This window comes from Manis pentadactyla, chromosome 4, assembly GCF_030020395.1.
Source record: "Manis pentadactyla isolate mManPen7 chromosome 4, mManPen7.hap1, whole genome shotgun sequence".
Taxonomy (NCBI): Eukaryota; Metazoa; Chordata; class Mammalia; order Pholidota; family Manidae; genus Manis; species Manis pentadactyla.
This window is the reverse complement of record NC_080022.1, coordinates 113,011,998-113,038,995: the sequence shown is the minus strand read 5'-3', so window position 1 is coordinate 113,038,995 and position 26,998 is coordinate 113,011,998. Positions and strand designations below refer to the sequence as shown.

Genomic DNA, 26,998 nt, shown 5'->3' with positions numbered 1-26,998 from the left:
AGCCATAGAAACTTGCGAATGTGAATAAGGTCCTAAGAACCACTCCTGCATGCAGACTGCTCTGGTCTCAGAAAAAGTACACAAACACAAGTCAGGACAGTTATTATTGTCCCTTTTTACTGATGTGGTAATTGAGGACTAATAAAAGTCAGGCCACATTCTTATCCAAGTCTTTGGCTCCAAAAATCAGAGTTCCTGCTTTTTGACCCTCCTTATTGCACCCAAGCCTAAATGCCACGAATGCTAATTGAAAGATAAGTGGCATAATCAGGGTCATCATGGAAAGTTCAGGGCCAGGAGCTGGGGTCAAACTCCCACTATTCCCTCCAGCCACAGCGGCTTCTGTGACCAGAATGGGAAGATGGTGGAGGGGGGAGACTGTAAGATCTACAGATGTTTATAGAGCCTAGTTTGTCCCTTTTTTAATGGCTGAGGGAGGTGGAGGTACAGCCCCCTCCTTAAGTTGCTCCAGTGGTTTGAGAAGTCCCCAGGCATGGACCTCCTAGGGAGGACCCAAAGAGAGGTGGTCCTGGTCACTTGATCAGGCTCCCCCAAGGGGTGACCCAATAGGGATAGGGCTGGGGTGGTATGTGGCAGGAAGGTTGCCCAGGGCCCATGTACTTTCCACCTTCACAGCCCCAAGCCCTCCCTGGAAGGGCAGGCTTACATTGAGTTTTGAGTGGTTTCTGTAGTTTAGGGGATGGGGACAGAGGGAAAGAGAAGTTGGTGACTGCTCCCCAGTTCCAAGCCACCACCACCACCCACCATCCTCCCTCACCCCAGGCTGCTTGCCCCCTGCATTGAGATTCCCCAGCCTGATAGGGGAACTTGGGCAGTGGGGGGTGAAATGATTCTTTGATCCCTATCAGCTTCTTCCTTGTATAAGAATGTAAGAATATATTTGAGGAGGAAATAACCATTGCTCTGCTTTGAAAGGACTGGTTCCTTCCAGAAAAGGGGCTATGATCAGAGCAGGAGAGAGGAAGGTTAGGTATAAGGGGAGACTTCCCAAAAGAATGAGCACAGTACTTTCCTGCCCTAGGGAGAAAGAACCCCAGCCATCCACACTAAGAGCAAGGCAGGGGTAGAGAGACAAGAGAAAGTCTAGGAAGCTTGTGACTGAAGGCTGTTAGAGGCCAGGACCCCACCTTTCCAGCCCTCAGCCACTCCCTCCCCAACCTGCAGAGTGGCACCGAATGGCATGGCTAGGTGAGGCAGCCATACCTGTGGCATATGGAGCAGGCAGGGCTGCCTGGCAAGGTACCATGGCCAAGTGCCTATTCCCAGGCAGTCTGCATGGTCTCCATTCTGTGCTCACGATTTGGAGGTCAGGAAGGGCCCTGGGAGACCCAGAGTGACAGAGGAAGAGAGACTTAAAGAGAAGAAAGAGGGAAGAACTGGAGAGGCAGAAAAAAAAAAACCAGAAGAGCCCTCACCAGGGAGGGGGCTGGCAGAGAGAGACACAGAGAGATGACACTGAGTGGGAGAAAAGCCAATCACAGGAGCAGGAAAGGGAGAGCAGAACGCTGCCCCAGCACCCCCTGCTCTCATCCCTCTACCTCTTGCTGGCCCTACTTGTCTGCCAAATGGTACTGGGTAGGTGGTGCTTCAGAGAGCTTTGCTTCTTACTCCAAGCCTGCCCAAGGGGCAGAACCCCAAACAGACCAACATCCTGTTCTGTGCAGAAAAGTATACATAAGCACGTGGGCCATTGGATAAAGGCCATGCATTTGCCAAAAAGACACAGGGATAATCTGAACCTGTGGATAATCAAGGCACAGAAACATACTCTCAGACACCCAGTACAAGAAGGTCCCCAAAGTTTCCACTCCACCCCTGCTTCACTCCCTACCCCCTTGTCAACTATTGTAGTAGATGGAAAGTCCTTCTCTACTTCTAACATTTGTCTCTCAAGCTGCAGCCATTGGGAAGCTCTGGGAGCTCCCCAGGAATGGAGGTGCTGATGGCAGCAGAGGGTGAAGCCCCAGGGTGGAGCAGAAGTGGAGGATGGGGAAATAAGAGGGCAAGAGAGGGAAGGGACAGCTGCCTGCTCTCTCCACGCCAGGTGCCACGTGCCGTGGCATGGCTGGCTCCTGCTCTGCTGTTTACCAGCTGGGAGAGGGAGCAAGAGGAGGTGCCAGAGAGCCTCCCCACTGCAGCCTGGCTCCTGGCCAGCTGGCCTGTTGGGTAACCAGGAGAACTAGGCCCAGCTAATCAAACTCTGGGCTGAGGCTGTGCAGGAAAGAAGTGGCATCCAGGACCTGTGGAAGTCTTGTCCCTCTGCTCTCTGCAGAACCCTTCCTTGGTGCAGGCCCCAGCTGTGCATCCACCTGGCCTGGGGGATCTCCTTCCCCCAGCTAGTGCAGTACAGGGTCTCTCCTCCCCTCTCCCCTCCCATTGCTCCTCTGCCTCTGCACACTCCTCCAGGCCAGTCCTCTGGCCCCCAATAAACAGGAAGATACGGAGGCATTGGGGAGTCAAGGAAATCTAGGAAAAGGCAGCAAGGTGCAGGGGCTAAGCAGGCAGAGACCTCAAGGAACCAAGGAACCACTGGGTTGAATCTGACCTCATCTTGGAGAAGAGGTACAATCTCCACTCCCACCTCTCCAAATAGGCCATCTCTCCTCCATCTCCTCCCTCTCCATCTCCCTTGTTCCTGTCGCATGTCCTGGTCAGGTAGAAAGTACATGATTCTGAAGTCACAAAGACCTGTATTCAAATCGCAGCTCAGCTGCATACTGTCCTTGGGAAAGTCATTAGTATCTTTATCACTTAGCTTGTGGGTAAATCTGGAATAATTATGCTTCCCTCATGGGGGAAGTTGTGAGGATCAAAGAAAATCACAGGTTTACATAATGTGCCTTGCAAAGGGCCCAGAACATAGTAGGTGATCAATAAAAGCTAGTTCCCATCCCTTCACCTAACCTATTTCTCCTCAAGACACCAAACTCTGTTCCTCTGGTCTCTCCCCTTGTCCCCTTGTGGTGCCAGCATGCTCTGCCAGCCACTCCTTTCCCCTGCCCACAGGCAGGCCAGGCGCACCCTCCCTTCCCCCTCCTCCCTCCCCTGGGCCCTGCTCCCTGCCCTCCTGGGCAGCCAGGGCAGCAAGGACGGTGCCCAGGGAGCTGCCCCATGGACAGGACTCCACAGAGATGCCACCAAGCTTCACAGGGTAAGAGGCCTTATAGCCCTACGGGCAGGTGGAAGGGAATGTCAGGAGGTTCAAAGGAGAAGGCAGGCTGGGAAGAGACTGGTCAAGAGGGGAGGAGGGAGGAGGGACAAGAGAAGAGAGAAGGAGAGAGAGGTGGATTGGCAAGGCAGGGCAGGCCAGGAGACAGGACACATACTGACAGAAACTGAAGGAGAAATGGGAAGAGAGGCTGGGACACCACAGAGGAGGAGAAATCGGGAAAAGGGAGAAACAGGAAACTCATTAACGAGGAAGAAAGGGAGAAGTGAAGGAAGAGACAGGTGGAGCTGGGGGAGGAGAGAAGGGTGGGGCCGGGGAGCTCCGTGAAATGAAGGGCCAGAACGTGGACAGGCCTCCCAGGTGTGAGTGCCCCCTGGAAGGCGGCAGGGACACGGCTTTACTGACAGGGAGATTGCTTGGCTGGCTGGGACCCTGGGCAGCAGTGGCTGGAAGGCTGGCCACTCCACCTTCTGTTCATTTACCCGTGGAGAAAGCTGTCTTGCCTTCAAGGATGACAAACAAATGGGGGGAAGAAGTAACCACGCCCTGTCAGCTGCCCATGCCCACTGCACTTTCCTCCCCATTAGTTCAGGGGAATGGGGTTTCATTTCTGCAGAGAAGGTGGGGCATCAGGCCAGGGGCAGCAGGGGACAGAGACTCGGGCAGTCCCTGGCCCCACCAATGGTTTGACTCAGAGATCCTCTCAGAGCAGGATCCCATGGCCACATGCTTGGGCAGCTGTGCGCACTGAGGGGAAAGCGCGAGTGCCACAGCGTCAGAGCTCCAGGGCCACCTGGTGGACAAAGAACTCCACTGCCTGGACAAGCAAGGAGCGCCACTCCCCCAGCAGTGCTCTGAGGTGCAAGGCTGGAAGCCAGAGAGAAGGTGCCGCGTCAGGGAGGAAAACTGGGTGGGCCCAGGCCAGGCCAGCAGGGGAGCAGAGAGGGACCAGATGAAGCCACTCCCCTTCTGGGCAGTCCACCCACCACAGCAGAGCCCAGACCTTCAAGTCCAGTTGCCCCCACTCAGCCCAGTGGCAAAAGGTTGCCAGTGCAGAGCATCTCCTGGGCAGGCAGAGGAACAGTGGAAGCAAGAAGCAGGGCCGAGAGGCAGGGAAGAGGTGTCCAGGATTGGACAGCAGAAGGAAAAAACAGAAGAGCACATTCAGAGGTTAAGGAAACTATAAAGGGCATAAGGAAGGGAGGGCTGCAGGGTTTTCTGGGACAAAAGACTGGCCCTGGGTTCTATGAGGAGCTGCTGCATGGATGTAGAAAATGGACAAAGGTCTGCCAGGGGAAGCCTCTTCCCAGGGGCTCCCTTGGTAGGTGTTTAATAAATGCTAACCATATGAAGGAACCCCCTACCCCTTCACAAAGATGCTCCAGGCTTTCCCCTCAGCAGTTACCCCATGGTGGTCTGTGAATCCTTGCCCACCCCACAACAACCCACTGTACTCCCTACTGCCTGCCCTCCCCCCAGACCAGCCCTACAGCAGCTGCAGGAAAGGATCCTCCCTCTGCAGGCTGGCGGCCTGCGGAGTACAAGCAGGGCAGTGCTTGCAGCACACTCCCCGTCCTCTCTAGACTGCCTCACTGCCCGACTCCCCACCCCCACGCCTCTGGAATTCCCAGGCACTTTCAGGCACGGATAATCAACCAAGAGATTTAACTCCCACAGAGATTTACCTGTGGAAGCAGAATGTTCATTGTGCACCTCCAATGGGCCAGGCACTATGGAAGGCTCTGGGAATAACAATGTGAACAAGACAGACACAGTCCCTGCCTCCACAGGGCTTACTGTCTAGTAGGAAAGCCTGGTTTCATAGATCATGACACAATTATAGCACCTGGGGAATATGGTAAGTGCCAGGAAATCAAATGCAAGGTCTTGAGTGTGTAAGCAAGAGTGAGTGCAGGGGAGAGGGGACTGTACAGCTTCTCCAAGGCAGAGGCATAATCAGAAATTTGAGGGATGAGAAGTTGACTAGATTGAGGGGGTACAGAGAGAAGGGCATTCTGGGCAGAAAGAACAGCTTGAGGAAACCCCAGACATAGTGAGGAGCCTGGTGCTTTTGAGGACCTGGAAGAGAACCCAACATGACTGAAGGGCAGAGAATGAAGAGAGGGATGCCACAGAGGGTGGTTCCCCCTCCCCAGATGCCAGGTTCTGCTGGGAAGGAAGGGGTGGCGATGGGGGCCTTTGAGTGGGAAAAGGGTCTCTTGGTCCCCCATGGTCCTCAACTTTTGGCCCCTACCCATCCCCCTCTTCTCTTTACAGAGCTGTTGGCTGCAAAGAAGACTCACACCTGTGAGTAAAAGGTCGGGGCAAGAACTGGTGCTTAGGTGTGGAGAGATGGCCAAGATTTCAGCAAGGGCCCTGGGAGGTTCCCATGAAAGAAAGGCATGAACTTTGCACAGAGAGGGATGAACCTAAAGAGAGGTGGAGCCTAGAAACACAGGGAAAATGGGGAGATGAGGACAGGAGGGGGAGGGGTGAAGACACCTCAAGATCAAGGCAAGGGGAGCAGATAAGGAAGAAGCCTGAAGGATGACAGGGAACATCCAAAGAAACAAGAAAAGAACAATTACAAGGGAGCCATAGGAAAAGGGGAGGAGAGATCCCAGGCAAGCACTGGAGGTGGAAGCAGGTGGGGCAAGCTGCTGGGCGGGAGATGGGAGGGAGATGGAGCACGGGGAGTGGGGGGTGGCCTCAGGAACTCAGGGAGCCAGCACCAGGCTTGGTGGCAGCAAAGCCAGGTTTAGCGTTCATCTCTGTGGTTAACACATTCTGAGGTGTGAACAAGCCTGGGGCCAGGCATGCAGGGCTAGGGAGCAGGAAAGCCTTCATCTCTGTAGGAAACACAGTGAACAGGGACATTCTAAGTCCTGGGTCTCTGAAAGACTGAGACTACAGCATGTGAGCAGTGGTCTAGAGTTCAAGAAGGACTTCCCAGTGGATTCTAGCAAGCAAACATCTCTAGGGACCTCTCAGCACATCATATTTGTAGGAGAGGCTACTCCCCCAGAAAATGCACCCACTCCACCTCAGTCTCAAGGCTTATGTCTCACTGGGCCATGCATGCCTTTAACCTGAGGACACTATGGAGAAGGCCTCCATAAGCATGGGTCTCTGAACTGATGAGGATCACTCTGGGGCAGGAGCAGCCACATGCATTTCTCCATGGCCCTCCCTTGGACGGCCTACCTGCTCCTTTTGATTGTTCACCACCGCCCTTCCTGCTGCCAAAATTGCCTAGAGGCCCCCTGTTCCAAACAGATAAATCTCAGGGTGCAATAGCCTCCTCCTCCTCCCTGAGCTGGACAGACAGGGACTGGGGGGGCATCTAGGATGCTACATCCTCCTGGGTAGGGGGTTGCTTTGCTCAGCACAATCCTGATCGGTCCTCACCTGCCCCTAGCCACAGGGCCCCACGGAAATGCTGAGCAGGGCCCTGGGAGGAAAACGGGTCAAGGAGTGACGCGAGTGAGCTGGGGGAGGGGGAGCCAGGGACCATGTGTGGGTGGGGAGAAAAGGGGGACTTTTGGAGCAGCTGGAACTGGAAGAGGCTAAACTCCATTCCAACCCTTAACCCCTTAGCACAGAAACCTTGGCCAAGACCACGCCTTTTCCCCTTCCCAACCCACTGGTCCTGTGCAGCCATACTCACACCCACCAAGAATGTCCCCTTTAGAAAGCAGGCTGCCATCCCTTCCCCGAATCCTCTGTCCAGCTCCAGAGAGCCCGAGGAAGGCCAGCAGGCAAAAGCCTGCACCAGGCTGAGAAGCTGCTGGAGCCTCAGCAAGATCAAAGGCCTCTTAAGAGATTTGGCCTAGAGAAGCTAAAAGAGATTAATGCCTCCTCCAGGCTGACAGGCTTGGAAAAATGGGCCCCAAATTGAGACAACCCAAGGAGGGAGGAACCCAGAAAGGACTCCCCCAGACCAAAAGGGGACCGATTACTGAGGGCCCTGAAGAGGGAACCCACAGACTAAGGTATCCTATAGAGGAGATATGAGGCTAAAAGGGTCTCTAAAATGTACTAGTCCTTCAGAAGGACCCCCAGACCAAGAAACTCTATAGAGATTCACATGCCAGGAGACCTCTCAGGCAGGCTGAACCACCTTCAAGGGAAGACTTAAACCACAGAAATCCTTCCATTCCTCAAGTGGAATCTGGGGCCAAACTGCCCAAGTTTGAATCCTGACACTACCTCTTACTAGCTGTGTGACTTTGGGCAAGTTACTTAACCTCTCTGTCTAACTTTCCTCATCTTTGAAATGGGAATAATGGTACCTACCTATAAAATATTTTGTGAGGATTCGATAATCCACATACAACATGAAGAACCATTTATGGTACATAGTAAACCCATCATCATCACCATCACCATTATCACTATTATCTGCATTCCAATATCGGCATTTTTGCTCCTGAGGAAATTTCTGACAGACTAGCCCCTCCTGCAGATAATGGGCATCTGTCTGATGATTATTAATGATTACCATTTATTCCCTAGCCCAGGGCCTTCACTGTGTCTCTAAGGGAGAGCATGAGCATGGTGGGTTGATGGGGCAGTCTCCCAGACTGCACTTCACTAGGCACGACTGTTGGCAGTATACAGGGTGTCAGGTGGCAGATGCCACCTCCCTGGGCAGACATCCTGTGACTTACCTCTAGAAACATCCCTGTCCTTGGAGTCACCTGGCAAAGAGGGTCAGGCTCTGGGATCCTCAGGGGGAGGAGGAGTAGGAACCTGGCCTCTGGCTCATGTGAGCTCCATTCCAGCTCCCCAGCCAGAACTACCCTGGCGGGTGGAAACAGCGTTTACCACGTGTGGCTTGTCGCATGTGGTTTTGGAATTTTCCAACGCCCCCTGCAACTGACTGCCCCGCCCCTCACACCCTGCCCCAGGTTCAGATTGGCCACATGGGGCGCCTGTCATCCTACCCGCTGCGCCCCAGGGGCGGTGGTGTGGGGAGTGGGGGGTTGTCACTTGGCCACCTGTGTGGTGTGGAGCTTAAACCCCCTTGCCCAGAAGCCCTGGGGGAGAACTAGGTGCAGAGCTGCAGGCTAAGGCTCTGCTAAGAAGGCCTTGCCCCCAACCCGGCTACCAGCTGCACCCCATCCCTGGACCACCCCCTGCTGAGAAGGACAGGGAGCGGCAAAGCCCACAGCTCAGTCATGAGAAGTAAGTGAATGGGGACACCTGGGAGTGGGGAAGCCTGGATCCAGTTGTCACCCCCAGGTCGTCTGGAAAGGAGGGGTGTCTTGGGGGCAATGTGAGTGAGGCTGAGTGCTTTCCCTGGCAGGGTGTGTCCTGGTCAAAGAGATGGGCTCTTAGTAGATGGATGGAGTAGCTGAGGAGTCTTGCTCCCCAGGCAACACTCGTAGAACAGTGGTACTAAGGGGACTGTTGAGGGAATCCTCCGTCATGAATTCCGGAAACAGTCTCCAAGAGTATCTGAGGTAACCTGCCCCCTCCTTTTACAAAAAGAGACTGAGACGCAGACAGGTCAAGTGCTTCAGCGCAGATCACATGGCTGTAGTAGATAGAGGCTGCTAATCCACAGGCAGCCGAAGCTCACTCTCCCAGTCCCACTGCAGTGCTTCCCTCCTTGCCTCCAACCTGCCTGAGAGTGGGGTGAAAAAGGAGGCCAGAGGATTGTTGTGCCCTGAAGCACAGCAGTAGGAGTTGAGTGCGGTTGGTGGATAGAGGAGTCAGCGCCCCAGCACCCAGGCCTTGGAGCCACACCGTGCTTTCTGCCCAATCCAGGTACATGAGGACCGAGTGGAATCCAGCTAGCCTGCTGCCTATGTGTGTCTGTGTGTGTGTGCGTATGTCCAGTTTCAGTGACCCATTTGATGAGGGGGATCTGGTAGTGGAGATGGGAGTAGAAAGCCTTCAGATTCACCCCCTGCCTGGCTTGAAGCCATGGACCAACAGCTGGTGGGCAGATGTTTAGGGTTTCTGTGCCTTCTAGCAGAGCAAAGGGTGCCAAATCCAATGGTCCCCAGGTTCCCATAAGGAAGCCAGAGACCCTCTCAATGCACAGCGCAAAGGAGGAAAAGGCAAGCGCCATGACCCTGAGGCCTGAGGCAGCCCCAGCCTGTTCTTCCCAGAGCCACAGAAGGGAGGCCATATTGGGTCCTGGAAAGACCCATGGCCTGATAGTCTAAGACCAGGTTCTGGCATCAACTCTGTCACAGACTAGCTGTGTTAGCAAGTCACTGGACCCTGGAATCCTCAATAAAACAAGAGAGCTGAAGGTGAATTTACAAACAAAACCAGCTTCAGAGAGGCTCCCAGGTCTAAGGGCCCTGAACCAAGGAGAGAGCCCTGGTCTCCAAGTTGGGCACAGCCAAGGGCAGTGAAGTAAACTCAGCTTTCCCAGAGTGTGGATGTAGAGAGTCCAAGGAAAGAAAAGAGCTCCACGTCCATGCTTGGGACAGAGGCTCTGGTGCAAGTGTATGAGCAGGAATGGATGAGGGGGTGTCAGGAGAAGAGCCAAACACTTTCACAGGCAGAAGGGCGCCTTGGAGTTTCAGAGTCTCATCTACTTTCTTCCCACTAGCAGCAATGGTTAGCAGACCAGACTTTCCAGAAATGGTCCCAAATCAGCAAATTCACCCCAGGAAACAATAACTGGGTATGCCACAGAACCTGGAAGGAGGGTAGGAGTTCCCAGACTAGATGAGGGAGAAACTTGGTTGGTTCTGCATGGTATCTCCCCACAGCTCCATCCAGGCTGCCAGGTAGGAGAGGTGTCATCTAATTCTAGTCTGGGGGTAAGTGCCACTAGTCCTTCTCACTTGATAGTTCTGGGCCTCTCACAGCCCCAGGTTGTCTAACTCCCCCCGCCCACCACCACCACACACCCTAGTGAGGTGCCAGCCAGCACCATGCCCTTTGACCATAGCTGGCGCAACACATGGCACTGGGGTCTTGGGACCATGGCACACCCAAAGACCAAGGGCCACATGCACAAGGAGCAGAAACAGACCAAGAAATAGAAAGATGCAGAGGCCAAACCCAAAGGACAGAAAATTAATGAAACACATGGGGAGAGAATGTCTAGATGGAGTTATAAACGGAGAAACACCAGGAGAGCCAAAACATTGAGGCAGGAAGCCTCAGACAGAACCGGAGTCCAGAAGATGGGTGGGCACACAGACCCAGGGAGGTGAGAGAAGACTGGCATAGAGGGGAGGCACTGAGCATTGATAGGGTCTTGCAAGGTAGAAAGTGGGTGGCATGGGTTTTCTGGAGATCCTGAAAGGACAGTACAGGCTCCCTACCATAGTGACCTGCTACTAAGTAGAGAGGAAATGTCCATTACCCAGAAAGACTCCCCAGCCAGCCAGAGGGAGGGTGGCCCAGTTATCTCACTGTGAGGGCATGGCCAGTGTGGGGCCAACAGTCCTGAGGCCAGGCATTGGGCCTGGATGGGGAGGTGGGAGGATGAGGGGTACGAGGCCACATGCTTGTCTTTGCTGGGCCCTGATCTGTCTCCATTCTGGTCATGATGATGAGGGCAGTGGGCCAGAAAGGAGTCTCAGTCCCCAGGGTGCCACAGATCTCACTCTGAGAGTGCAGGACCATCTGGGGACTTTACAAAGGGTCCCTCCTTCCTTGCTTCACTCCTGCACCTTCACCTTTTCCTCTCTTCCCCTTCCTAACAGGAATCACAAACACGCCCAGCCAGCCCAAGGCACTGGAAGTCGGAGCGCCCCAGCCCGACCCATTGCAGTGGAGCATGGGTCCTCCTCCTCTGCCTCTGTACCGACTCAGACAGGCAGCAGGGACTTGCTGGTGCTAAGAGCTCAGCAAGGAGGCAAGCCCTGAGGTCTCCTGTCCTCTGTAGCTAGTCGTTTCTGAGGTCTAATCTCCCTCCTCCCACTGCAGCGACTGCCCCTTCCCTGGGACTCTGGGCTCAAAAGAACGGAGGTGTCTACTTTGGGGGAGGGACAGTAACAGGGCAGAGCCTCAGGACCAGAGCCAGGGTCTTTTTGGGTCCGCTGGCCCCTGGAGTAGCAGAGGTGTTCTGGAAAGGATACACAACCCTGGAGGCAGGGAAGGCCACTAGCTGTGACATCCAGGGTCCCACTCCCCAGAGCTTCCTCCCAGTGATTCATCCCCTTCCCCCAATCACCGGTTGTTTTCACTCAATTCTTTGTTTCCCCTCCTTTCTCCTGTCCCAGACTGTGGGGGTGGCGGGGGCACCAGGAGGGGGTTTCAGGTGGCTGGCTGGCTTTCGTGGCTTTTCAAAACCCCAGACTCTTCCTCGCCCACCTGAGTTTTAGCTTCACTACTTTCTCAGCCCTGGGATCTGGATGTATCAGCAGAAAATTCTTGCCATGAGCTGGAAGGAGAGCTTACCAGGTAGAGAGTTGCTTCTCTCCTGACCACCACCCAGCATTGCCCTCCTGCTCCCCTGTGGTGGCACCCACCACGGTGGTTTCCAGCTTCCCAGAAGCTGCGGGAACTGAAAGCTGAGAAAGGAGGGAGGCTGGTGACAGGCTGGCGCTCCCAGGGACCCCTGGCTGGAGCTGTGGTCTCCGTGGGGAGAGGGACTGAGAGTTTTGGCTGTGGGGAGAAGGGGGCTAAGCTAAGAAAAAAAGATGCATTCCTCTTTCCCATTCACTCATTCACTTCCGCAGAGAGGCCTACCAAGATGTAGGAAAGCCAGTCTATGCTCCAAAGGAGCCGAGACCTTCCAGAGGAGCCCCAAGTCAGGAGCTCTGTTGAGATGGGTGAGCTGTTCTACCTTGGCTTTAGAAGCCTGTTCCTGAGAAATGAGTAAAGGCAAGAGGAGGCTGGCACCATGGTGGAAGAGCTGGGACAAGAGGGAATAATGTCTCTCTCAATCTTTATTCTAGATACAAATCCTGGCTTTAGTTCCGTGGGCATCCTCTCTGAATTCTGTTCCACCCCCTCCTTCCCCCACTTCATACTTTTCCCTGCAGTCAGTAACTCTGCCCGCTTTCCCATTCTCCTTGTTGCATTTGGGCCTCTCTTCTTTACAGGGTATACAACTAAATGGTTCAGGATACTGGCTCTTGAGTTACAGAGACCTAAGTTCAAATGCCAGACCTGCGACTTCTGGCTGTGTGATGTTAGTCAAGCCACTTGCACTCTCCTGGACTCAGTTTTCTCATGTGTAAAATGAGAACAATACAAGTAGTACCTACTTTGCAGGGTTGTTGTGATCATTAAATGAAAAAATGTATTTAAAGTCTGACACAGGGTAAGAATCCAGCCAATGCTTATGTCTCCCATTATTATTCCCCCTGATCCATGTCCACGAGAGGGAAAAGGAGAAAGACAAGAGAGGGAAAGCCCAGCCCTGGACTGATGGTGCCCCAGGGGGATGGGGCACCCCAGGATGAAGGGCTCCTCTGCCTTCACGCATCCTCCCCCAGGGCTGGGGTGGCTCTGAACTTGAGGGAAGATATCCCCTCCTGTGTTCTGCCACTTCTTCTGTGGTTAGGGCACCTGGGCAGGGCCCGGGGCTGGCTTCCTAAGGGTGGCACAGGGCCAAGCTGCGGATGCGTTCAAAGAACCTATCAATGAATCTTGCAGCTGGGAGAGGGGTGAGATTAGAGGAGGTGGTGGGGGAGGACAGACTGCTTTGTCTCCACCATGTTTCCCTACAAAGAAGGTGCTCATAGGAAGCTCTCTGGTGATACTTCGATCTAGGAAGCAATCCAGGAGAGATTCATTTTCCTTTCCTAACACTATATGAGAATTAAGTTTTAGAGGTCACACTTATGGCAGGGAAAATTCAAGAATGAGCTGGGAAGGAGACTACCAACCCCATTCTCATCCCCCAGGAGGAGCAGCCTGGCACAGGAACAAGAAGAGGGGTTCAATTATTGCTACACCAAAGTGTAGGCTGAGGACCAGCAAACTTGGGCACCAACCAGGAGCTTGTTCCAATCCAAAACATGTGCCCCTCACACCTTCTGAGGAGGGACCGGCATTTTCCAAGATCCCTAGGTGATCTCGTTTGAGAGCAATGGACTAGAGCCTTCCAGCCACTGGATGCTTTCAGGAGATATGGTGTGCATGTGGGCATTTCTCCTTGGAATGAGTGGGTTTCCTTGAGGTGACTATGGCTACTGTGAAAGAAGAGGGGTGAGACACAGAATTTCCCTGAAGCAGCAGATGTGACATGGTTGCAGGCCCATCAGGGCGGCTGTGGGAGCCGGCCTGCAGGGCCTGGCCTAGAGGTCCTGACCTTTGCTTGGTTCTAGTTCCTGGCACCAGCAGGCCCTTAGATGTTAAGTTCCTGGCAGGCCAGGCTCCCAGGCAACAGTTTGAGTAATCCTGTGATTACTCAGCTCCCCCTCCCCAATCTGGGTTCCCATCGCCTGCTGCTTCAAGGACTGGCTCAGGGGACAGGTTTCGAGGTATTCTGCAGCTCCTGCTGATCCCATTACCACCTCTACCAGTCCCCTTCCCCTGCCCTCCCCTCCCCTCCTCCACAAGTCACACTCACATGCAGTGCATCAGTATTTTCTCTTGGAGGTTTCTGGTAGATGGTATTCACTTGGGCACAGTTCGCAGGGGAAGGAGGGAGGAGTAGGGTAAACAGGCCTGACAATGCTGACGGAGCCAGGGGTCTGGCATGGTGCCAGGACATGAGTAGGGGATTTTCTGTGTTTCTGCAGCTCTCTCCCAACTCTGGGTCTAAGTCTCTGTTGTGTCCCAGTCCTGAATTTCTTGCTGTCTCTCTCTAGCTCTGAGGGTAGAGGGTCTGAGAACCTCTAGCTCAGAACCCTTGACTCTCTGTGCCTGTCTTACTGCACACCTCTGTCTTGGACTTTGGTTGGGAGGCACAGGGGGGTGGCCAGCCTGGTGGCTGAGTTCTAAACCCTGGCATCTGCCAAACATGGGTATTTGTGAAGGGAGTCCATGGCCGGCCATGCCATCCCATGAGAAGAGCAAGGGCTCAGCGACACCTCTGTGAGGCCCCCAGCCCTGGGACTAGCCATGGGTCGGACGTGAGGCAGGGAGGTCTGTCTGGGTTACTCATGTGGTTGGCGCACACACGCACACGGATGTGGCTCTTGGAGAAGGGAAGAAGCAGGGAGGCCTGTGGTTGGCGGCTGGGCTGGAGTCCGAGTTCCCACTGTGGCTTGGCCTGATCTCCTCCCACTTACCTTTCTGGGTGACCCACGTTGGTTTATCCCCTTTCTGGACTGAGGGCTACCGAGGAAAGAGATACTACAGTGTTGGTGAGGAAGGTGTTGAGGCGGGAGCAGACTGCATGGGACACAAGGGCTTGTGCCCGGCCTCCAAAGCCCGCTGCACCTCTGGCTCTTGGCTCTGCTCAGTAGTATCCAGCGTACATGAAGCTTCATCTTGTGCACAGTACCTTCCACAGGAGATGTAATTTAACTTCTGTGGTACCTACAGTCACCCCAAAGACAGACAATTGTTCTTTTTATCCTGATTTTACTGACAAGGAAATTGAGGCCTAGGGAATCTATATGACTTGATATGCAGGGGCCCCACATTTTCTGCCCCTTTTCCAGATGCCCGATCCCCTCTTCTTCCCTTTTCCCCATTCCAATCTGCTCTTAATTTACTGAAACGAATCAGAAAAGCTCACTTTCCGTCTGTCCTGGATGACAGCTTATTGTGTGGGTGTTGGGCAGGTTGGGGCAGGAGAGAGAATTGGATTTTAATGGAAGGACTTCAGACACCTGTGGTGGCCCTGTCCCCATGAAGAGACAGCTGCTTGCTCCTGACTCAACTCAAGGCTGGCCTAAGGAGATGACGGTTTAAGGATGACGGGAACAACATTTCAGGGAGCAGTAGATGAACCATGGTCATCTTTCCCACCTTATGTTACATTTTCTGGCTTGCTCAGAGGGCAGGCAGCAAGTCAGTGATGGCAGAGGAGAGACCCACATGCCCTCAGAAGTGAGGAAAATACATGACAGAGCAGGGATCTCAATTCTGCCCAGTTCCCCTTCAAAGATGAGCTGGGGGAAAGCCAACTGCTGGTCCCCGAAACTCAGTGGAGAGCTACGGGCATTGACAGGGACAAGGCAAAGTAGAGGAGATGAACCTGAAGCCAGAACAAACCACAGTGAAGGGAGAGGGGCAGGCGCAGGTTATAGGGAGCTCAATAGAGGGGGTGAGGGTCTTCTCACCCAATGAACAGACACTAACGTTCAAACAGCCACTTGTGAATGCTGGCTCAAACGGACATGCCCACTGGCTCACACACCAAGTGTACCTTTCATGTGTACACACACACCTTCAAAGATGCCTACTGATATGTGTACCCCAAAAGCTATATACACGGAACAGGTCGTGGGAACTGGGATGTAGACCCAGCTCTGGGGCAAACTAGCTGTATGAACCTGGGCCAACCACCTTACTTCATCCAGCCTATTCCTTCGTCTGTAAAGGAAAGGAAAGAGGTTGAACGAAATGGTCTGTAGTCCAGGCAGTGTTAACATTCATAATCTGTGCCTATATATTTGGCGGCCCAGATCCCCATAAACACATAAGCACACATACTCTTGCATGCTGGTAAACACAGAGCCACCCTCTCTCTGCTCTGGGACCAGGGACCTGGAGCTCTGTCTCTCCCTAGCTCTTGGGCATCCTCCAGATGCACTCTCCTGGGCTTCATCTCAGCTTCTCCCTCCTCTTTGGGGCCCTAGTCAGTGGACCTTCATGCCTCGGCCCCTGGTCTGCACAGCCCTTCCCTGAGCTTTCACTGCCTGGCTGAGGATGGGTGGCTCTTTACGTGGCCCCCAGGTGCCTCTCACATGGTGCACCACATCTTCCCACCAGGCCCCATGCTCTGCCCATAGGAACTGAGCCCTACTGGGGGAGGGCAGTACAGAGGAAGCCCCCTGGGCGGGAAACAGGTGCTGCAAAGCAGTGAGGACTCCTAGGTCCCCAGGCAGGAGGAAAGCAACTGGAGCTTTTCAACTTGAAAGACTGAGCAGGTGGCCTCTCTGCAGCTGCTTTCTGTGACCCTATAGAGCAGATACAACTCCTGGCTGCCCCACCAAACAAAAAACAGCCTCCACAGACCCTTTGCTGAGCAGCATTTGGCACTTCACTTCTTCCATTTTGCAAGAAGGAAACAGCAAGCTGGAGCAGGGTGGAGAAGCATTGTGTCCCTGTATCTATAGCCCAGGGACACAGGGGAGGATTTGGAAAAAGTCTCCTGGGCTGATCTCCTACTCTTTCTCTCTTCCAGCACAAATTGAAGTGATCCCTTGCAAAATCTGCGGGGACAAGTCGTCTGGGATCCACTATGGGGTTATCACGTGTGAGGGGTGTAAGGTGAGTGCACACATACACACAGTCTCTTTAGAGATGAGGAAAAGGCTCAGTAGTCTTTGTCCTGACTCCAGGTTTGGTCTCCTGAGGCCACAGGGTACTGCCTGGGGGGAGCCCTACCTGAAAGGCCCTATTCACAGGAGAGACTTACCTTGAGCTGGGGATGCCCTGCAATCACGCTAGAAATGGAGCAGAGAAAACCACCTGGTCTTAGGGCGTGGAAACCTGGGGCTCAGGGCTGAGCTGAGCCTAGCCAGGATCAGTCTCCTCATGCTTCCCCCAGGGCTTCTTCCGCCGGAGCCAGCAGTGTAATGCGGCCTACTCCTGCACCCGCCAGCAGAACTGCCCCATCGATCGCACTAGCCGAAACCGCTGCCAGCACTGCCGTCTGCAGAAGTGCCTAGCACTGGGCATGTCTCGAGATGGTGAGGCCAAGCAGGCAGTCCCCTGGGGTTTCCCTGGAGTCTGTGGAGGGGCAGCCGGGCCTGCTGCGCTGCACAGGGGCTAATCTGTAAAAACGCCCTTCTGAAGGTCTGCTCTCCATTCGTCCCTCGGACGGGCCCTAGTCTCCTCCACTCACCACCCAGGCAGGCCACCCTCATCAAAGGCCTTCACGGTGCCCAGCTTCAGTCTCTGCTAGAACAGCCCTTTTTTCCCCAAGGTTCCAGATGCCTCATTCTGTTCTTCTTCAGAATGGATTCTCCCCATTCTACTTTCCTCTGGCGCCCAGATACCAGCCACGTTCCACATTCTGCCCTGTCTCTGTAGTTCTAGCCCCATCTCCCTTCCAGGTCCCCAGGCCCATCCTAGGACACAGGACCATGGGCTGGGAATGAGATGCAGGAGGCATGAGGGTGGGGGAGGGCAGGTCTGCTGCTCCTGGGACTTTCTCCACCTTCCTCTCCCCCACCCACCCCCAACCACAGGAGGAGCCCCCAGCAGGGCTGGGGAAGCACGAGGTGATGGGGAGCCAAAAGGAGCCTGTCAGCACTTTTTAGCGCCCAAAATAACAAAGTGAAAGGAAACACAGAGGGGTGCAAAGGGGCAGGCGGGGCGAGGGGCTGTGCCCCCACACCTGGGAGGGGTAGTGGGGAGTGAAAAGGCAGGAAAGAGAGGGCAGAAGAGGATGTTCAGAAACAAGCCGCGGAGCCTGGGTTGGGCTGTGGTGAATATCTAGGTCACCAGGGAGCCTGCAGGCCTGACCACAGGGAGACCTGTGTTCTCAGCTCTCCTCTTCCTCCAACCCTCCTAGACAGGCAACGTGACCCCAATACAGATGGAGGCCCCCTACTCGGCTACCCCCAAAACCCAATATCAGGAGACCAGAATCCTCAGTCCAGACTCGTTGCTTGAATTCTGCCACTTTTAGAAGCTGGTTTCAGGCTAGGAGCGTTTGCTCAGACGTCCAAAATGTCTGGGCTGGACAGAGGCTTGAAGCAAACTAGAGAGGAGGGAGGGGTCTGGAACAAAAGTCCCCTGAAGGGAGGTTCCTCTAAAGGAGAAGCCCTGCCAGGAGTCAGCTATGCAGCGAACAGCAAGCTGATTCTGTGATGATCAAAATGCCTCTTGACTCTGCCCTGTACCCGGTCCTCCCGCCCAAACACTTGCTGATCCCTGAATCTCTTGCAGCTGTCAAGTTTGGCCGAATGTCCAAGAAGCAAAGGGACAGCCTGCATGCTGAAGTGCAGAAACAGCTGCAGCAGCAGCGGCAGGAGCAAGTGGCCAAGACCCTACGTGCCGGGGGCCAAGGAGCTGACGCCCTCACTTGCCCCTTGGGGCTACCCGACGGGCAGCTGCCCCTGGGCTCCTCACCTGACCTACCTGAGGCCTCTGCCTGTCCTCCTGGTCTCCTGAGAGCCCCAGGCTCCGGGCCCTCCTTCTGCAACAGCTTGGCCAAGGCCAAGCTCAACAGGGCCTCATACCACCTCGAATACAGCCCTGAGCGGGGCAAGGCTGAGGGCACAGAGAGCTTCCATAGCACAGGCAGCCAGCTGGTGCCTGTCAGATGTGGACTTCATTTTGAGGGCCCCAGGCATCCTGGGCTTGGGGAACCAGGACAGGGACCAGACAGCTACTGTAGCCCCAGTTTCCACAGCACCCCAGGGGCACCTTATGCCTCCCTGACAGAGACAGGTGAGCAGCTGGGGAGGTGGAGTGGGGGGAAGGTTGAAGGAGGGGCTTCCAAGAGAGGGGCCCTGGTCAGCATGCCATGTGAACCAGACATGAGCCCAAGAGAGTTGAGGGGTCCTGGACAAGGGTTTGAGCAGGGAAGCAGAGCAGGGGTAGGCCAGACGGAGGAGTGCCATTTGGATGGGCAGGGTAGGAGCTGGGTGAAAGCAAGCCAGTGCCTTCGTCCTCTGACCCTAGAGCACCTGGTGCAGAACGTTTGCAAGTCCTACCGAGAGACATGTCAGCTGCGGCTGCAGGACCTTTTGTGTCAGCGCACCAACGTCTTCTCCCGGGAGGAGGTGGCTGGCTACCAGAGGAAGGTGAGGCCAGGAGACTGGGTGGGGGTACATTCCACCACCACTGCGGGAATCCAGAGCTGGCTACTTGCACATGCAAGTGACTGGGGCAAGGCAGGGTATCATCAAGATACACAAGTGTGTGCCCACTTTTAAGTATGGGGGGTTCTACACCCTAGGAAATGAATGAGAGTTTCCCCTTAGCTCCTGCCTGTTAACAATATACCCAGCCTTCACCTTACATCCCCCACCCCCAGACCTCAGTATGCTGTCCTCCTCCTCTGTCAGTGATAACAATGATCAGAATCCTGATCACCATTTGTTAAATGGTGATCACCTTCTCTGCCAGGCACTGTACTAAAAGCTTTATATAACTTATCCTCAGCCAACCTATGAGGCTAGCATTTATTTCTATTTTTAATGGACTAAGAAACTTGAGCTCAGAGAGGTTAATGGGCTTACTCCAGGTGACAAAGTAGTGGGGCCAAAGGCAAACGCAGGTCCGTACGGTCCAGAGCTGAGGGTCTCTCCTCTGTCACACTCTGACAACACCATTCGACCTAAAAACACGTATTTGGCACTGAACTTATGCTTCCCTACGATATGGAGAACTTTGGGCATGTCCTCTTGGGGAGGGTCAGTATGTCCTTTTGGCCGCAACAAGATGCAAATTCTTCGAAGGCAAAACTGCATCTTAGACAGTTTTCTATTCTACCCCAGCAGCTAACTCAGTGCCAGTGGCCGATGGATGCTCCATAAGTGCCACCAAATGACAGGAATTGACTCTGAGTGTGCATTTGTGCTAAGAATATGCAAAAAGCACCGGTATTTTTTTAATTGACCCCGGCAAGTTTATCAATCTGGGCTTCCAGGGCCTTGGGATGCTCACGGGGTCAACCAACAGCTCCAGCGGGCCCCTCCTCCTTCCTTGCAGTCCATGTGGGAGATGTGGGAACGCTGTGCCCACCACCTCACAGAGGCCATTCAGTACGTGGTGGAGTTCGCAAAGAGGCTCTCAGGCTTTATGGAGCTCTGCCAGAATGATCAGATCGTGCTACTCAAAGCAGGTGCCCAGGGACAGTGGGCAGGCCTGGGGGGAGGGGAGACAGGGCACAGAACGGGGCAGGGCTGAATGGTGGGAGGTGGCTTGAAGAAACCAGGACACTGAGGGGAACAGAGATGGATTCCTGGCTTTGCCTAATGCTGTGTCTGCACCTTTTCTCCTCACTCCCCAGGAGCGATGGAAGTGGTGCTGGTCAGGATGTGCCGGGCCTACAATGCTGACAACCACACAGTCTTTTTTGAAGGCAAATACGGTGGCATGGAGCTGTTCCGCGCCTTGGGTGAGGGGCAGGGGAAATGAGAGAGTGGAGTCCTCTGGCAGATCCTTCTAAAGCCTCAAGACTCAGCGTACCCTCTTCTCAGGGCATACTGCCACCTCTGCTCCAAACACCAAGTGGGTGGGTGTCCTTGCACCCTGTGGCCTCACCCACCTCACTCACTCTTTCATCTCCACTCCGCCAGGCTGCAGCGAGCTCATCAGCTCCATCTTTGACTTCTCCCGTTCCCTGAGTGCCTTGCACTTTTCCGAGGATGAGATCGCCCTCTACACAGCCCTTGTCCTTATTAATGCCAGTGAGTGTCACTGGGCTTGGGTAAAGGGCATGCAGGTGGTGGGTGCGCAACAGATACTGAAGAGCCTGAACCCAGTGTTGCCATAAAATAAGATGACTTAAAATTAAGATTCAGAGGAGCTGAGAGAAGGACAAGAGCAGTGTAGATGGAGTCAAAGAAGTAGGAAGACGCGAGCGTGGGAGGAAGTGAGACACTTCCCCGAGAGAAGTTAGTGCTTGTGAGTCCGTGTCAGTGATTCCACTGTGCTCGCGCACTGGAATCACCTGGGAGCTCTAAACGTGATTGGTACCTGGGCACCAGTCCCGGAGACTCTGAACTTGTTGATCTGGGGTGCAGCTGGAGCACCAGGATTTTTAACAGCCTCCCACCAGTGACTGTAATGTGCCAACAAGCTTGAGAGAAACCAGTCTATGTGAATTAACTTTAAAACCATGTGCCATCATGGCAGGACTCTGGATACCCACCCTGCTAGAATGGAGTAGGCTGGGCTGAGCCTGCTGAATGCAAGGTATTTGGAGAAACTGGGAAAGTGGGATGAGCTGCTAAACCTGAGTTTGCAGATCAAGGTTATCAGTCTTCAGGCTTTGCCGATGAGTAGAGACCTAAATACATCCCCTGAACTAGAAAAAGACCTTAAAGATGGTGTCTGGCTATTTTATGAAGCCAGGGCAAAAGGTGGTGGTTTGTCTGTTAAAATTAGCTACAGACTATTGCAGAGGCCCTGATGCCAGTGCCCATGGCTTCACAAAGGCCATCTCCTACCTGGGGTCATTGTTAGCCAAAGGCTGGGAGCTTTCTTCCAGTTTCTTTTTTTCCCCACAGCAGAATCCTAGTGCCTAGTACTGCATGGACTATGTGAAATATCAGGGTGCATACAAGGAAGTCAGCTTAGAGTTGGGAGACTGGAAGTATTTACCACTTTCATCTCTCCCCAGTTTCCCTTTTACACAACAACCCAAGCCCAAGGTCCCAGAGCTTATCATTATCAAACAAACATGCACACGCACGTGCACACACACACACACACACACACACACTTCAACTAAGAAAACCTCTATCCAGCATAGATGTCCAAAATGGTACACCTTTTGGTGGAAGTTAACATCTATGTTCTTTCTTGTTCTTGCTGTGGTCCGGTCCCCTCCTTCAGACCGACCAGGGCTCCAGGAGAAAAGGAAAGTAGAACAGCTGCAGTACAACCTGGAGCTGGCCTTCCATCATCATCTCCACAAGACTCAGCGCCAAGGCATCCTGGCAAAGGTAGGAGCAGTGTCTGACTTGGAAGAGGTCAGGCCCAGCGCCAGCTCTGTGACATCAGGGCTTGTGAGGGTCCTGCAGAGGGCGTGTGTCAGTGCAAATTGTGTTAGAGGACTTGCAACAGCATGGGAACTAAGGCAGTGAACAGTTACTTCTGTGTGTGTAACAACAGAAAGTAAAAGAGCCTGGAAATGGGAGGGATCTCTAGGGAATAATTCAGTTTCATAAAGCCAACACTTCCCCAGCACTTGTACAAGGCACTGTGGAATGGAAAGACAGAGAAATGCCTCCACCAAGATTTTCATCTGGTATGAAGAAGAGATTCACACCAGTAATTCTAGTGTAGAGTAGAATTCGGTATATGATATAATAATGATGTGATTAACAAAATGCTCTCACAGAAGTGCTCTCTCACCCTCAGGACAACTTAGTAGGACAGGTATCAAATCTCCCTGTAGTGATAAGGAGACTAAAGCGACTTGCCCAAGTTTACATGATTGGTAAGTGATAAATGCAACATTTAATCCCAGTGCTCTTTCCCCCATATCCCTGTACCCTTATATATTACTCTAGCAAGAGATATTGGGGAAATATTATGAAGGCTTAGAACAGGGATTAAAGATAACTTGGAGGTAAAAGGAGTAGATCATAAATGCTTCCCAGAGAAGGTGACATATAAACTAGGCCATGAAATATGTCAGATTTTAACAGACGTTCATGGGAGTGGGAGAGGAATTCCAGGCTTAGGGAACAATATGAGCAAAAATAAGGAAGAAAATAGTGCATAGTATTTTACTCATGGTACATTTTGGCTTAAGTATAAGATCAGGAGCTGGGATAGATTGATCAGGGCAGGGGAGTAGCAGAAGATAAGCTTGAAAATTAGGTCAGGTAGTAATCAGAGGAGGACCTTCAATGTCATATTAAAGAGTTAAGGCTTTATTTCTAAACAATGGGCAGCCTCAAAGTCTAGAGGAGTGATGTCATCAGAGCTATTATTTAGGCAATTTAATTTGGCACCAGTGAAAAGGGACCATTTATGTAATCAGTCAAGCAACAGGCCCTTGCCATATGCCAGGCATAGTGCTAGGTGCTGAGGATATAGAAATGCCTTAAGTAACAGTCTCTGCCCAAATCTGGTAGGATAGAAAAGAAGGAGGAGAAATTGCGAGAACAGTTGGAAAGTGGATCTGGTTGGATCCACCTTCAGAATATATCACCTCCCCACTGTCACCCCTCCCCCAGCAGTCAGTTCCCACTGGACTACTAGAGAGCCCTCCTAATTGGACTCCTGTTCCACCCTTGTCTGTCCTACAGCAGCCACAGTGCTGGTCTCAGTCCTCCTGCACCTGCCCATCTACAGTCTGTCGTGGTCAACTGGCCTCATGATATGACCCGACTTCTCTTCTCACCTCATCTCCTTCTTCTTCCCCCTCAGTCACCCATCCCAGCAACACTGGCCTCCCTGCTCCTTACTCCTTGAACACATAATTGTAGCTCAGGGCTTTGGCACCTGCTGTTTCAGCTGCCTGGAAGGTTCTTCCTCTAGTTTTCCAGATGGCTTGCTCCATCCCTTCATTCTGGAGAGGCTTTCCCTGACTACCCATTACAAAAAGCCCTCTACCCCTCACCCTGCTTTGCTGTTCTTTAAAGGAATCCTCCTACATATTCTGTATTTGCTTATTTTCTGTCTCGCTCACTAGAATATACATTTAATAAAGGTAGATATTTTTATTCACTGATATATGAGCACAGCACATCACAGTGCACAGCTGAATAGATTCTCAACAAATATTTGTTGAACGAATGAAGCTATTGCAATGGCCCAAACTCAAAGGAAACCAGTAGAAATGAAAAGAGGGTGAAGTGAAGAGATATCAAGATATCCCATGCTGCCTGCTCTTTTCCTAGGAAACTAAACTGGCTATAAGGGGGGAGGGGTGGCTGGTGAGAGGTATATTCAAGCCTCACTTGGTTATACAGGAAATGCAGAAGATAAACAGTTTGCTCAGCCTTTCTCAGTGAGGTCTCTCTGCCTCTGCGTCCTTGTGGGCCCCTGGTTCTCTTTCATTCCCCTCCAGCTGAGTGCTGGCAGTGCTGAGTACCTGCTTAGAAAGTGTTTGGTTCAAACTGAGCATTTGCCATGTGCCAAGCATTATGATAGGTACAGAGGATAGAGAGAGAGAGGCCCTACTTAAGGAGCTAAACCTACTGTGGTAAGGCAAATTCAATTGTTTTTCCTCAAATGGGGTTTAAGTGCTACACAGAAGGAACCCCAAAGGAAGAGCCTTTAATCCAGGTGGGGGTAGTTAGGGAAATATTCCTGGAGGAGGTGGTACTTGAAGATGAGCAAGGATTAGCTAGGCAAAGAACTGGAAAGGCATTCAATGTGAAGGGAACAGCATCAACAAGGGCAAAGACGCATGTGACACTATATAACACAAGGGGTTGCAGAATTTCACTATGATAAGAGCATAAAGCCATGAGAGTCTTTAACAGGGTTAATTTTAGGAGTAGTAGGAATGTGATTTTGGGTTTCACTCAGTCAACAGTCACCTGTCCTTCATCAGCTCTCACTTGCTTCCAGTTTTCTGAACGCATTCCTCCCCCGACCAATGGGATCTGGCTGATCCACAAGTGCCAAGTGCATAGGGAGAAAGCAAGGAGGTCTGCTGTAGCCCAGAAAGGATGAAAGGACTTCTTTACTCTGGGGAGAGAGCTGAGGTACTGACCCTCCTTCCCCGTTAACCCATTTCCAGCTGCCACCCAAGGGGAAGCTTCAGAGTCTGTGTAGCCAGCATGTGGAGAAGCTTCAGACCTTCCAGCATCTCCACCCCATCGTGGTCCAAGATGCTTTTCCCCCACTCTACAAGGAACTCTTCAGCGCTGAAACTGAGTTGCCTGAGGGGCTGTCCAAGTGACTGAGGATGGACTCCTTTCCCCTTCCTAGAGCCTGCTGGGCCACCTCCCTGGACCCCCTCTCACCCTCAGCCTTTTCCTTTCCTGTGCCCCCAGGAGGGTGGTCCCTGTCTAGTCTTTGGGGGTGAGCAAATGCTGAGACTGGCTTTCTGCCCATAGCTTTCCTGGCAGTGGGCCGAGCCAGAGGCTGGGGTGGAGGAACCCCATCTCCTGCCTTCACTTTGCTCTGTCTCCTTTCCCATGCTCCATCACCCCCAGCTTCTGGGAGGCCTGGGGTGGATATAAGGACCTCTAGGAGGACCAAGTTGTCCTTAGGGCAACAGGAGGATCTGGGACACACTGGATGAATGGAACTCATCTTTGGGCTCAGAAGCTAAGAATAGGCCTTTGAAATACCTCATTGCATTTCCCTGTGGGCTTCAGCTGAGGTAGATGCATCAAGCTCAGAGACTGGCCTCTGGAGCCCAGAAGGACTTGTGTGTAACATGAATCAGGATCTTTAGATTTTCTGCCTTCCCCCTTCCTCCCAGCTCAGCAAGGAAGTGGTTGGGTACCCTGTCCTCTTCCTGGGGCCTAAAAACAAACTGGATTTATGGAGGGTAAGGATGGGGTAGGGGTAAAGGGCTGGGGATAATTTTTTATGGGGTTTGGGTATAGCGACAGGGTACAATGAAGGTCAAGAGCATCACAGGCAGACAAAGAGAGTTAGAACTCAAACCTCTTATGTGCACTTTAAAAATCAACTTTAGGGGTTAGCACAAATCTGATCAGAGATACATGTCCACATTACAGATGGAAACACATATTCACAGACTCAACCTGCAACTATGTGGTTCTATAGATCCACATTTAATCTTACAATCTCTGATTTCCTTGAGGACACAGCTCAGAGAAGTTTAGTGGCCTCAGGGAAGAGTCCCAATTCTGAGGGGGCCTCAGAATACTTCCATGGTGCCCCTGGGGTGGTCCAAACTCTATCCCAGCCCCAGCTGCCTCCCATCATGAGAAACCCAGAGAGACGCAGAAATGTCTGGACACTGCTCAGTCAAAAAGGCCAAGGACAGACCCTCAGAGGACTGTCTGGGCCCTGCCTTCCAGCCTTGCTTTCATGGAGAAAAGAGGCAGATGTAATCCCACTGCTCTGTGGCTGGGCACCAGCAGGGAGAAGGAGACCAACAAGCAGGGCAGAGACCTGCGATCCCACCCCAGAACTTCTCTTGGCTTTATAAATAGCTGTGAGCCCTCTTCTGAGGGATAAACAGCAGATGGTAGGGAGAGAGTATGCTCCTGTAGGAGGAGGGGTTTAGTTGGGTGAACATAAACCCCAACTTGTGCCATTCCTTATAAAATGATTTTAAAGGCCAGAAGTGATATGTCTGAGGGTCATGGGAGCCTTAAATAGGATTACCTACATGCTGCCCTCCAGTCTCATTCCTGTGTGGAGAGACCTAGGTTGCCAATCCAGCAATCCATCCATTGCAAGAGCATAAAGATTCTAGCACTGGCTCTGAGCAGTTCCCCAATGAGGCTTGGAGCTTATCCAAAGGAACCCCCACCAGAGTCTCCAACTTAGCTCCAGGGCAGATGCTCTGGACTGAGAACTTTCCCTACAGATGATACCCACAGGGGACACTTAGACTGAGTTGTTGCACAGAATTGCCCCACATCTGGGGAACCAAAAGACAACCTAAAGGAAGTGCTTGGCCCCAGAGCACCCCAAAGGGGAATCAAGATGTCCCAGAGACCCTTTTAGGTGGCCCAGCAGCCTCTACCTCCTAACTCCTCCTGGGACTCCAGAGCCTCCCTCTGAACTTCCTCCCCCGACTTGCCATCCTGTAGTGGTGCTTGCTGCAGCAGCGGGGTTGCTGCAGACTCATTCTTGCCGGGTTTTAAAGAGAGAGAGTTAAAAAAAAAAGGAGAAATGCTTTCTGGCTCTTTTCTCTACCTTGATCTTGGCAGTAGCCGCCACAGTGGCAACAGCAGGCAAGCAGACAGGCAGGGAGTGAGGCAAACGGGGGAGGTGCAGGCTGCCGGCTGAGGTGCAGCTCCAATGGGACGGCCCCCAGCCCCGGATAAATGCAGTGCCCAACTTGATGCTGCCCTCCAGCTTCTCCGGTAAGTGCCCCTACCTCCGATCCGAAACTGCAGCTGCCCTTCTCCTTCACATACTCAGAGGCAAGGCCAGACCAGGGTGTCCATCAGTGCTAGAGGGGTTGTGTCC

At 52.9% G+C, this 26,998-nt stretch overlaps 1 protein-coding gene across 5 annotated transcripts; it reads left to right on the top strand.

The window, feature by feature from the left end:
- Positions 1–3,784: 3,784 nt before the first annotated feature.
- On the top strand, positions 3,785–26,691 carry RORC (RAR related orphan receptor C). Of its 5 annotated transcripts, none has more exons than XR_008997128.1 (11): positions 3,785–4,075; positions 5,468–5,497; positions 16,419–16,504; positions 16,785–16,926; positions 18,131–18,634; positions 18,869–18,990; positions 19,839–20,033; positions 20,202–20,273; positions 20,491–20,601; positions 21,752–21,861; positions 24,618–24,731. XR_008997128.1 is itself a non-coding variant. In XM_057500749.1 (11 exons), exons 1-11 carry the CDS (start codon positions 3,787–3,789, stop codon positions 24,777–24,779), a joined length of 1,761 nt encoding a protein of 586 aa, XP_057356732.1. In that variant the 5' UTR covers positions 3,785–3,786; the 3' UTR covers positions 24,780–26,691. The 5 variants fall into 5 exon arrangements, 2 of the variants coding, with proteins under 2 accessions (XP_057356732.1, XP_057356731.1); XR_008997127.1 differs by having other exon boundaries at positions 20,202–20,309; XM_057500749.1 differs by having other exon boundaries at positions 19,901–20,033; positions 24,618–26,691.
- The last annotated feature ends 307 nt before the right edge of the window (positions 26,692–26,998 follow it).

Bases quoted from the DNA above. Each gene is read 5' to 3' on its own strand.
- RORC (XM_057500748.1), top strand. From the start codon at position 3,787: ATGGGGTTTCATTTCTGCAGAGAAGGTGGGGCATCAGGCCAGGGGCAG. The intron at 16,505-16,784 runs GTGAGTGCACAC...TGCTTCCCCCAG, and splicing joins TCACGTGTGAGGGGTGTAAG to GGCTTCTTCCGCCGGAGCCA. The intron at 20,602-21,751 runs GTGAGTGTCACT...CCCCTCCTTCAG, and splicing joins CCTTGTCCTTATTAATGCCA to ACCGACCAGGGCTCCAGGAG.